General features: G+C 49.8%; 1 protein-coding gene across 3 annotated transcripts in view; it reads left to right on the top strand.

The window, feature by feature from the left end:
- Positions 1-13,189, top strand: part of PLCD3 (phospholipase C delta 3) — a 184,405-nt gene that overhangs the window by 127,648 nt on the left and 43,568 nt on the right. For all 3 annotated transcript variants that reach the window (XM_073572868.1, XM_073572869.1, XM_073572867.1), the window contains one exon: positions 10,983-11,208. In XM_073572868.1, the coding sequence (XP_073428969.1) occupies positions 10,983-11,208 (226 nt within the window). The remainder of the gene's footprint in view (positions 1-10,982; positions 11,209-13,189) is intronic.

The following is a 13,189-nucleotide window of genomic DNA, read 5'->3' as shown; positions in this document are numbered from 1 at the left end:
CCTGGTGAGGCCGGTGTGTTGGGAGCCCCAAGGAGTAGGGTCGGATCCCTGAACAGCACCCGGACAAGCCACGTGTGTGAGCAGGGTCTGTGACGGCCTGCGTTTGGGGAAGCCACTGCCCGGCTGTGGTTCTGGAACCATGGGGCGGCCTAGTGAATAAGGCACTGTCCGGATCGGTGAGCCCAGAGTGGCCGCTTCCCCGGGAGAAAGGACTAACCAAGAGTCGGCGTCTGGAGCAGGAGTTCCTCAGAGGTAACCCCCAAAAGGGGGAAATAACTGTGTTGAGGCTATAGAGCCTGTTACTGGACATGGCACAGCCTGTGTGGCCTCAGAACTGAGAGAGCGAATCTCTAATGTGAAAACTGATCTATCTGATACAAGACCGTTTTCTTTGTGTTGCCTTATATGGTTCATGCCGTTCAATAAACCACATAGACTGTTTAACGGAAAGTGTTCAAGTGTGATGTGAATGCGCTGCCAAGTGAGTGTCCCCCAATACACTCTGTGAGCGCTACCTTACAATATATATATATATATATATATATATATAGTGAGGTAGCGCTGTTATTTGGGTAGGGGATACTCGCTCAGCAGCCACAAAATCAGACCCGGCACAGATTTTCCATAAAGCAAGCATAGTCCATGCGGTTTATTCAACATCATAAACCCACAGCAGCAACAAAACTTCATATAAACAGCAGAGCGTCCATGGCAGAGATTCACTCTGTAAACCCTGTGTTCACACAGGTTGTACAATGTCCAGCATACAGGCTCTCTTAGCCTCACTTATCTCACCCACGTCCGGGTTTCCTCATGGCTGCTTCAGCTTACTGCAGACGTTCATTCCCTCCCCTGGGAGCTCTCAGACATGTGCAGCCATTCACCACAGCCACTTCACAGGCTGTTAGCCAGGAAGCTCCATCTCAGCAGGACCTTCCACACTGGACCGATCGGGTCCCAGCATTCACCCCATGTTACTCACCCTGGCCACATTATATGGTCCATAGCCACGCCCACCGGGTCACATGACTATGACCTCATCACAGGCCCTTCAACCACTCACATATACACTTTACAATAGCGTTAATAAGCACACCCCCTGGGTGGGTTTGGAGGTAGCTAGTTCCTAACACATTGAACCAGCACCTCAGCAGTATCACTGTTGATTAACACACACATAAATCTCCATCTCAAGGCCACCCACCTTGAGATACATAACGGTCATTCCATATTTCGCCATTCATCCACTCTCCTGGGACATCCATACAGCGCCCCCTAGCGGACACCATGGTTACTACACCACATACCTCCCCCCTCTGTTCAACTTGTGGGGTTGAACACACAACATTACATCAGGCTCTCGAGACCGGGCACTCATTACAGCTTGCCTCACAGGTCGAGAGAACCGTCTCCTTCTATCATACGGCCTTATCTTTACATTAGGCCTCCCCCGCCCCCAGCGGTCAGAATACGGGCCCTGATCTTTGGCCCTCCAGTTACCATCTGTCTGTGTCATCAGACACTGTCTGGTCACCACATTTCTCTCTCTGTTTGTTCCGTTCCCCGACCAGCTCCCCCGGTTGGTACGGTCATCAGTCTTAGTTGGGCATACTGCCTGGCCTGAGTCTGACCCAGTCAGCGTCTCACAGGAAATAATGTCTCTCAGACTCGTACGGCCCGTCGAACTGCCACTTTCTGACATTCTTCGGCCATCTGCCCTGTCACTTCTTGGCGGAACCCTTCGGGTCTTTACATCTTGGGTTGCAGGCGGCCGCCACCTGGTATTCTGTACTTCTTTACTAATTCACCAGCGGTCCAGCCTCGACTGCTCAATTTCTTGCAGGTACCCCACTCGATAATCCACGAGCATCCGAAAGTCTCTCAGGCTTTCCACGGAGCCAACCACCATGATGGTAATCCTACCCACTTCACTGGATACCTAGTCTTCCTCATCAGGAGGGATCCTCACCCTCACCACACCGGAGATATTCACAAGGTCTTGCATTACCTTCCCGAATCTTCCAATGATTCTCCCAATCAGACCTTTGGGAACCGGAACTACATCTCTCCGCAAACCCAGCCGATCCATAGCCTTTCTTGCTAACTCTAGGCGTCGAGCAGCTTTCATATTACTCCGCCTAACCAGCTGTTTGGTGTGAAGACATTGCAGATGCATGTTTTTCAGGACAGCCACCCGCTTTGCTGTGTCTTCCCTGGCTGATATTATCACCAACTGCCGAGTCCCAGGCGCCCAGTGTACCTTACAAGCTTTGACCGCCTCTTTGAAAGCCTCATGCACACCTTCCTCAGCACAGGCTTCTTGTATGTCTTCTGGCACATCAATCACAAACTCGAAGGTCGTGGCCTTGCTCTCTCCCAGACCAGGAGGCTCTGGCTTTACCATGGACACTTCCCTCACTACAGTTGCCCCTACCGGGTGACTGTCTTCTTCAGTTCTCAGCTCCTCAACCTCACGAGATCTCATCTCTTCACGACCGTCTGCCACCGGCAGCTCCGTTCCACCACCAGTCGAACCCGGCCGCTGTTCATCACTGTCCAAGTTCTTCTCCCGCAGAAGACCACTTACAGTTTCTTTGAGCTCTAAGACCTCTTTCTCGAGCTCCTCAACCCTGTGCTCAGCCATTTGTCTCAGGACTCTTTCCCGTTTGACATGTTCTTCCACTGTCTCCTTTATTAACTGTATCTCACGATCTTGTTCTCTTTTGGCCAGTACGTGGCACACTACTACCTCTTTAATTATATTGTCAAAGGGTACAACTGGGTCAGTCCCGTCAGCCGAGTGAACCGTCTCGTTACCGTTTAACCGTGTTTTTACCCCAGTCGTCTCATCTCCCAGCCCACCATCCATCATATCAAGAGACGTCAGGTCCGTAAGTTGGGCAGATGTACTTCTTCTTCCGGTCAGTTCTACCTCTGACCTGTCCACGTCACTGTCTCAGTGTCTGCTGGCCTCACAGTCGAAACGTCTCCCTCATCCGACCATATGTGTCACGGGGGGCTTAGTTCCACTAAGGCTGTAATACTCGGGGCCCCTGTGATGTCCCTATAACTAGGGGAAACCCTGTCTGACCCTCAACCCAGGGTTTTTGCTGATGGTGCAAATGCCTGAGACTCCAACCTCTCCTTGTCTCCTGCTCAGCCCTGCACTTAACCCTCCACCCTCCACCCAGTGAGGAGTCACACCACCAAAGCCCCCACACAAATTATGACAGACAGGGAGAACTTAAACTGCACTGCGCCGCACACACAGAGGAATATACAGTAATGTGAACAGGGCACAACTAAACACAAATATGGGAAGGAGAAAGGATAACAACGGATCATACGCCACCAGATACGAATCTCTCTCTCTGCAACACCTCCACTCCAGACCGGAACCACTTGGTATGAAACACAAGCTATAATCGGCGACGCCCATAGGCCAGCATGACTATTTAAAGACCGAGGGCGTGACTAACCATCCAACCTGGTCTCCAGCAGGATTAACCCCCGAGAGCCTGAAGATCAAGCCGGCGCCACTGAGGCTATAGTGGCTGGAGGTGGAACTACCTCTGCCTGCCGGACGCTGTGGTGTGAACAGCGTCCGACACGACATTACCCCGTCTTCTACGAGGGACCTCCGGACCCTCAAGACTCATAGGACCCGGCTTGTCCGGATGACGACGGTGAAAAGAACTGACCAGCCGATCCGCATGTATGTCTGAGGCTGGAACCCAAGACCTCTCCTCCGGACCATACCGCCGCCAGTGCACCAAATACTGAAGAGTACGGCGTACTACTCGAGAGTCCACTACCTTGGCGACCTCAAACTCTAAATCGCCATCCACCATGACTGGAGGTGGCATCGGCGTCGTGTCCACAGAGCCTACCACCTTTTTTAATAAAGCCCTGTGAAACACGTTGTGTATCTTGTACACCGCAGGAAGTTCCAACCGATAAGCCACTGGGTTAATGATGGCAGAAATCCTAAAAGGCCCAATAAACCTTGGACCCAGTTTTAAAGATGGAATTTTGAGTTTTATGTTCTTCGTAGCTAACCACACCCATTCACCCACACACAGGTCCGGACCTGGCACGCGTCTATTGTCAGCCACCCGTTTGTACCTGGCACTCATGCTCAACAAACACTGTTTCACCCGCCTCCAGACTGATGACAATTGGGCTCCTAGCTGATCCTCCTCCGGGACACCCCCCGAGTCACCCTGACGTAAGGTACAAAACTGAGGATGTTGACCATACACACAAAAGAATGGAGACTCTCCCAATGACTCTTGGCGGTGATTATTTAACGCAAATTCGGCCAGAGGAAGGAAAGTAGACCACTCCTCCTGGTTGTCGGACACAAAGCATCGTAAATACTGTTCTAGATTTTGGTTCATGCGCTCAGTTTGTCCATTAGACTGTGGATGAAACGCCGATGAATGTGACAACTTGATCCCCAAACGTGAGCAAAAAGCTTTCCAAAACCTCGCCACAAATTGCGTACCCCTATCAGATACTATGTCCGACGGTACTCCGTGGAGTCTGACCACCTCCTTCACAAATACCTGAGCCAACGTCTTAGCATTGGGCAATGAAGACAACGCCACAAAATGCGCCATCTTTGAAAAACGGTCAACCACCACCAGGATGACCGTGTTCCCCGCCGAGGCTGGCAAGTCAGTGATGAAATCCATGGAGATTTCTGTCCATGGCCTATTGGGTACCCCCAGAGGCTGTAGCGTGCCAGCAGGACGGGTACGGGGTGACTTAGCCCTAGCGCACGTGATGCAAGCTGCCACGTATGAGACCACGTCCTGACGGATTTTGGGCCACCAGAAATGACGCGATACCAGCTCTAAGGTGCCCCTCACCCCTGGATGACCAGCCAGTACCGAGTCGTGGTGTTCCTCCAACACCTTAAGCCAAAGATGCAGGGGTACAAATGATTTGTTGGCGGGAAGTCCTGGTGGTACCTCCTCTTGGGCCTCGGCAATCTCCGCCTCTACCTCCGTCGAGAGAGCCGAGACCACTACCCCTTTCTGGAGGATGGGTACCGGCTCTTCCCGAGGTTCTCCCCCCGGAAAACACCTAGACAAAGCATCTGCCTTGGTGTTTTTAGCCCCGGGACGGTAAGTCACAAGAAAATTGAAACGAGTAAAAAACAATGCCCAGCGAGCCTGCCTAGGAGACAGACGCTTGGCCGACTCCAGATAGAGCAGATTCTTATGGTCGGTGATGACTGTGTCCTGGTGAGCCGCCCCCTCCAAGAAGTGTCGCCATTCCTCAAAAGCCAGTTTGATGGCCAACAACTCCCTGTTGCCGATATCATTATTCCGTTCGGCCAGCGACAGCTTCTTGGAGAAGTAGGCGCATGGATGCATCTCGCTCAAGGACGAGCCTTGAGACAGTACTGCCCCCACTCCCACCTCCGACGCATCAACCTCCACCACAAAAGGTTTAGACACGTCTGGTTGCACCAGAATGGGGGCTGAAGCAAAACTATTCTTCAGACACTCAAATGCACGTATAGCCACCTCAGGCCAGTTCGCCAGATCGGCACCCTTTTTTGTCATGTCCGTGAGCGGTTTGGCGATAGTCGAAAAGTGTTTTATAAATTTCCTATAATAATTCGCAAACCCAAGTTACCGCTGGAGTGCTTTCAGACTCTCCGGCCTCTCCCATTGCAGCACCGCTTGTACCTTAGCGGTGTCCATTTTAAACCCGGCTGCGGACACAATATATCCCAAAAAGGGCAACTCCTGGACAAAAAATAAACATTTTTCCAGCTTAGCATAGAGCTGGTTCTCCCGGAGCAACTGTAACACCTGCCTGACATGCTCCAAATGAGTGTCCCGATCGCTAGAATAAATGAGGATATCATCCAGGTATACAATCACAAATCTCCCCAGGACATGAGCAAATACATCATTAATAAAATGTTGGAAAACGGCAGGCGCGGTGGTCAACCCAAACGGCATAACCAGACTATCAAAATGACCCTCAGGAGTGTTAAACGCCGTCTTCCACTCATCCCCCTGACGGACCCTTATGAGGTTATACGCCCCCCTGAGGTCCAGCTTGAAGAACCATTTCGCCCCCGCTACCTGGTTGAACAAATCCGGGATTAACGGCATTGGGTAGGGATCACGGATAGTAATCTGGTTTAACTCTCGGAAATCCAGACACGGGCGTAACCCCCCATCTTTCTTCTTAATGAAGAAAAACCCCGTGGCTACAGGCGAGGATGAAGGCCGGATGTGTCCTTTGCTCAGACTCTCCGCGATGTAGTCTTTCAGAGCTTGTCTCTCAGGACCAGAAATATTAAACATCCTGGCCTTAGGTAATTTGGCCCCGGGTTTTAACCTAATCACACAGTCATAGGCTCTATATGGAGGCAGTTCTGAGCAACCCTTCTCAGAGAAAACATCCGCGAAATCCTGCAAAGCCTCCGGCAGGCTGGGCGTCACGGCGGACACACATGTGGCCAAGCAATTGTCTTGGCAGAAACCACTCCATTGTACTATGTCTTGAGTTTTCCAATCAATTACGGGGTTGTGCCTGGACAACCATGGAAAACCCAGGACCATTTGTGCTGGGAGATTACGGAGGACCCTACATGTAACCGACTCAGAATGTAGGACCCCAATGTGGAGTTTCACCTCTGCCACAAACTCCGTAATCTCCCCTTGAGGGAGGGGAACAGCATTAATGGTAACCACCTGTATGGGGTGAGGAAGTTTTTCGATCTTAAACCCGGCGGTGTGTGCAAACTCCTCATCTATGAGATTGGTGGCGGAACCGCTATCCACAAACACTGATATTGGTAGCTCTCTTCCCGCAATAATAACCTTGGCAGGGAGCATACATTGTGATACCATCATGGAGGATATGCATACGCTCAGTTGGGTCTCTTCCATACCCTCTGAGCTTAACAGTTTTCCGCCGATGTGACCCTCTTAGGTAGTACCGGGCAAACGTTAACATAATGACCACTTTTACCACAGTAGAAACATGCTCCGGGTTTCCGGAATCCCGGAGCGCGACGCTTAACCTGTGCCACGCCAGCAATCTGCATAGTTTCAGGGAACTCATCTACTTCAACCACACTTGCACCTCTGCTTTCCCCCAGAGGTAGCGTCTCCTGTGCCGCCTGACGAAAACGGCGATCAATACGTATCACCAAACTCATGGCAGACTCCAACGATGCCGGAGTCTCATACATCAGGAGGGCTTGTTTAACCCTCCCTGATACCCCATGAATAAACTGGCTCCGCAGTGCTGGGTCATTCCACTGTGTGTCTACGGCCCAGCGGCGAAATTCCGAACAATAGTCCTCTGCCAAGCGCTCCCCCTGGCGGAGGGCGCGGATTTTAGATTCCGCTAGAGCCAGTCGGTCAGGATCATCGTAAATGAGCCCGAGGGCAGAAAAAACATTATCAACAGAATGAAATGTAGCAGAGTCAGCTGGTAAGGAAAATGCCCATGCTTGGGGGGTCACCACTCAGTAATGACAACACCAGTCCTACCCGCTGGGCCTCATTACCTGAGGAGATTGGCCGCATGCGGAAGTATAACTTGCAGGCCTCCCGAAATACGACAAATTTGCTGCGATCACCTGAAAATCGTTCTGGCAGCGGAAACTTCGGCTCTGCACCGATACCTGCAGATGCCGTTTGCACCTTTGCTACTACCAGGCCCTGCTGCTGAACTGCCCCTTTCAACTCGGAGACCTGTATGGACAGCGCCGCCAACTGGCGGGTTATGGAATCTAATGGATCCATGGACTCCTGAAAAAATGTGGGCCGATTATAATGTCACGGGGGGCTTTGTTCCACTAAGGCTGTAACACCCGGGGCCCCTGTGATGTCCCTATAACTAGGGGAAACCCTGTCTGACCCTCAACCCAGGGTTTTTGCTGATGGTGCAAATGCCTGAGCCTCCAACCTCTCCTTGTCTCCTGCTCAGCCCTGCACTTAACCCTCCACCCTCCACCCAGTGAGGAGTCACACCACCAAAGCCCCCACACAAATTATGACAGACAGGGAGAACTTAAACTGCACTGCGCCGCACACACACAGAGGAATATACAGTAATGTGAACAGGGCACAACTAAACACAAATATGGGAAGGAGAAAGGATAACAACGGATCATACGCCACCAGATACAAATCTCTCTCTCTGCAACACCTCCACTCCAGACCGGAACCACTTGGTATGAAACACAAGCTATAATCGGCGACGCCCATAGGCAAGCATGACTATTTAAAGACCGAGGGCATGACTAACCATCCAACCTGGTCTCCAGCAGGATTAACCCCCGAGAGCCTGAAGATCAAGCCGGCGCCACTGAGGCTATAGTGGCTGGAGGTGGAACTACCTCTGCCTGCCGGACGCTGTGGTGTGAACAGCGTCCGACATGACAATATGTCATCAAACAACACAAAGTCCCGGCCCCTCTCCAAGGCATAGACTAAGTCTCGTGGTATCCCGCCCCCTTGGCACACACCACCTTTGGTCCCCTCAAACATTACTCGGTCTACTGCATAGTTCACTATGACCCCATGTTCACAGCGAACCCTGGCGTTTTTCCTCGATCAGAGATAAAACGATCGGAGTTCCTGTCAGAGTCACCTGACTCTCTGAGTCCAGTCTACCAGAGATTCCTTCCCGGTGCAGTATCACGGTACACACCTGTGGCCCATCATTATCTGGAAAATACATGCCGCACTCCTCAAAATTCATAGAGACACACTGCGGTTCCCCAGACATACCTACTGAGGCAACCAGTGCTGCCATTTCCTGAACCATCCCAATTTGGGTTGCCGACCCCTTCCGGGACTCCACCCCTTTTTGGGTTACCATGCCAATTTGGGTCACCGCCCCTCTCTGGGACACCACTTTTTGGGTTACCATCCCAATTTGGGTCACCGCCGCCTTCTGGGACTCCACCCCCTTTTGTGCTACCACCCCGATTTGGGCCACCGCCCTCTTTTGGGATTTCCCCATGTCCGTTATACCGGTCTTCTCAGACCACAGTTCACACAACACAGTTTGTCTCTTTTACGATACCACACAAGTCTTTGTTGGCACCACCACAGCTCCTGCTGTCACCGATCACCAACACCACACCAGTTCCTTCTGGCGCTGCCACAGCTCCTGCTGCGCAATCTTCGTGGACCCGCCGATCCACCGGAAGCCGTTTGTCCCCTTCGTAACCCCGCCGAGTTACCGGAAGCCGCTTGTCACCCACTGAGCCACCGCAGGCTGAGTTGAGAAAAGAAGAAAAAAAAAAAACCACACACAAAAACTCACATGTCCTGTCTGTGTGCTATTCAGGACGTACCGTCTTCGCCTGAGACCGTCCAACACACAGGGCGCACCGGGTGCTATTCAGGGAGCAGCCCTCCTCCTAGGGTTTCCCAACACACCGGCCTCACCAGGTCCAGGGGCTCAGCGGGTGCTATTCAGGACATACCGTCTCTACCTGAGACTGCCCAACACTCACGCCTCACCAGGTCCAAGGTCATACCACGTGCTCCAGGGAGACGATTCTTCTCCTTGAATCTCCCAACACTGACCCTCCAGGACCTTGCTCATTGAACCCTCCAGGTACACAGTCTTTCCCACTGACCCCGGTCAGTACAACACGAACACCTGTCTGTTACCTGTGTCGGCCACACAGGTCCTCGGATACCTCTTCTCCACAGAGGCACCCTATAGCAATCACCAGTCTCTTTCTCACTGACTCTGGTCAATACAACGCGGCTTTCACGACCGTCACCTGCTGGCCGCGCAGGTTCTCGGACCCCTCTACCACAGAGGTATCCTATAAGTCTTTTCCACTGACTCCAGTCAGCATATCACACGGCTTTCCATACTGTCAGCCCTCCTGGCTCAGCGTTGCCCTTAGCAACCGACTTTGCAGTCCTTTTCCGTTGCTCCTAGCAACAAGGCTACAATATTGCCCTTTGCAATTCTCCACCAAATGTGAGGTAGCGCTGTTATTCGGGTAGGGGATACTCGCTCAGCTACTGCAGACGTTCATTCCCTCCCCTGGGAACTCTCAGACACGTGCAGCCATTCACCGCAGCCACTTCACAGGCTGTTAGCCAGGAAGCTCCATCTCAGCGGGACCTTCTACACTGGACCAATCGGGTCCCAGCATTCACCCCATGTGACTCACTCTGGCCACATTATATGGTCCATAGCCACGCCCACCGGGTCACATGACTATGACCTCATCACAGGTCCTTCAACCACTCACATATACACTTTACAGTAGCGTTAATAAGCACACCCCCTGGGTGGGTTTTGAGGTAGCTAGTTCCTGACACGTTGAACCAGCACCTCAGCAGCATCACTGTTGATTAACACACACATAAATCTCCATCTCAAGGCCACCCACCTTGAGATACATAACGGTCATTCCGTATTTCGCCATTCATCCACTCTCCTGGGACATCCATACAGCGCCCCCTAGCGGATACCGTGGTTACTACACCACAAAATATATATATTGTGCCACAATTCAGCTTTGTTCACATGAATTGGTTGAGATTGAGTTACAGAATCATCATCCGTTTGCAGGACGTCAGAGGGTGAGAATATCACGTTTTTTTATTTTTTTAGTATTTTTAACATTCTATCTTTTACTATTGATGCCGCATAGGCGGCCTCAACAGTAAAAAGTTGGTCACAATTGTCAAACACTATGTTTGACGAGTGTGACCAACCTGTCAATCACATTCCAAGTGATGCTTCAAATCGCTTGGAAAGTGCTTTAACTCCGCACGTGAAAATCGCGGTAAAAACGCAATAATAACCGTGAAAAAATTGAGCAGAAAATGTGCGGAAAAAAGCGTGCGTTTTCTGGGAAGGAGTCCGGTTTCAGTTGTCAGGTTTTAAACACTACGTGGGCACATAGCCTAAAAGTTCCAGATTAACCCCTTGAATGTGACTGTATTTCCCTTCTTGTGTAGAAATGTGATCGCTCCAACTCGGACACCCTGGAGGACTGTGAGATAGAAGAGTTCTGCACTCAGCTTATGCAACGGCCGGAGCTGGAGGAGATATTTTGCCGTTATTCTGGTGAGGACAGGGTACTTTCTGCTGAGGAGCTACAAGAATTCCTTCAGCATCAAGGAGAAGAGGCGACTCTGGAGAGGGCGCAAAACATAATTCACAAATTTGAGCTGAATGAGAAAGGTAATGGTGACCTTTGTCCACATTTCCAACATACTAAACAATCTAGATATGGGTAAAACATTAATTTATAGGATTTGTGGAGGGTTGCAGCTAATCTTAAATGGGTTGTCCTTTAAAAACAAGATATCACCTATCCACAGTATAGGTGATAAAGTTTTGATTGGTGGAGTTTCCGATCACTGGGACCTGCATTGATTGACAGAAAGGGGGACTGTTATCCCTGTTAGAATGGAGCGCATGCACATGCTCGTCCACTGCTGCATTCCTTCTGAGCACTGAACTTGGCGTTTTCTGGTATTCCCCATAGAATATAAATGGAGAAGCGGTCGGTTATCTGACCTGCTGATCCGTTCTGTAACAGGGGTTAAAAATTCCATATCAGGAATAAAAATTCCCCTTTCTGACGATTGGTGAAAGCATTTAGACCCCTATGATCAGTGCCTTGCCGAATTAGTACTAATCAATAGTATTGTATGAGGCCTATAGAATGATTCCTATATTTCAGTTTGTTTGCAGACAGACCAATGTTAGCCTATGTGCTCGTGCTCATAGAATATTATCCACATGGACAAGACTACATGGGAAAAAAGATAACACCATGTGGTGATCTGGTGTGATTTCTGCACCATACTAGTGTACGTAAAATACATAGATCTATAAATTAGCTATAAAAACAAACATCCAAATAAGTTAATCAAAGTCAATTCTTTATTAATGCTTAAATATATACAGTTTATACCCAATAATAAATAGGTCAAATGGACCCCACAATACAATAAAAATTAACCCCCTAAAAAAACAAACAGGAAGTTCCTATTGATAATACTTTCTCACATAACATGTTTAGCCCTCAATGGGGACCATCAGGTATAAATTATGTAATAAAAGACACTAAGGCCTGTTTCACACTTCCGTTTTTGACCATCTGTCAAAATCCGCCGGTTTTTGAAAAAAACGGATCCGCCATTTTTTTGGGCGGATCCGTTTTTTTCCCCATTGAGTTGCATTACCGGCGGATCTTGACGGATGGCCATCTGTTGGATCCGTTTTTTGTGGATCCGCCAAATTTTTTGCATCCGCCGACATGCCTGGACGGACCCTGCGATGTTTTTTTGGCTGCAGGATCCGCATTTTACAGTGCGCATGCCCGGAGAAAGGAAGTCAGATGGAAATTTAACCCTGAAATCCTTTCTGGCGGACAAAAATTCTCTCTCTCTCGGGCAGCGGTTCATTTAAAATTCTTCATTTGGCGGATCCGTCAAAAAAACGGATCAGGTGGCATCCGTTCACATCAGTTAGGAACGACTGACACAAAAAGCTGAAGTGTGAAACAGGCCTAAGCAATAAGATACCAGTAAGGGAAGAGTCAGATGGCTGTTCAACTTGAATGGGGATCACAATGCAATACTAGGTCTGATCTCTGGACCCTAGTCTGACAGCTTCATAGAAATACATAGTGTAACACTTGGGTCGGGAGAGCAGACGGCCAGTCCGTGCATTACGTTGCTATATGACTCTTCCATAAATAATATAAATTCCTGTATGCATAATAAGGCAGCATAACAGGGAAAAACCTGAATTGGCCCAATAAATGTTTCGCTTCTTTGTCAGGAGGTCTGGAGCTTGTAAATAGCAGGCAGCTCCTGCGCTGAAATGCTATGCTACATGAAGTCCCACAAGAAGCCAGTCATGTGCAGTCTCTGGATGTGATTGAAACACAAAGTTCAGTTGTTGTCTAAGCTTAAACTAAGGGAGTGCGTTGCAACCATGTACACAACGAAATAGCTTGTCTTATAGAGAAAACTCCAGTCTAGAGGCCGAGCCTGTTATTCATGGACAGACTGGGTCCACAGAGCATAGATAATCTACGTAAAATCTCAATCTTGGATTGATGGCATCTCTTAGCAACCCATCAACTGCCTGAAATTTAGATGAAAACTTTTGTTATTGTTATTTTTTAATAGCTCCTCTCCTATGACAG

This window comes from Dendrobates tinctorius, unplaced genomic scaffold (genome assembly GCF_039654945.1).
Source record: "Dendrobates tinctorius isolate UK_male_01 unplaced genomic scaffold, ASM3965494v1 ptg000032l, whole genome shotgun sequence".
NCBI lineage: Eukaryota > Metazoa > Chordata > Amphibia > Anura > Dendrobatidae > Dendrobates > Dendrobates tinctorius.
The sequence above is the reverse complement of the archived record's forward strand: the minus strand, read 5'-3'. Positions and strand labels throughout refer to the sequence as shown.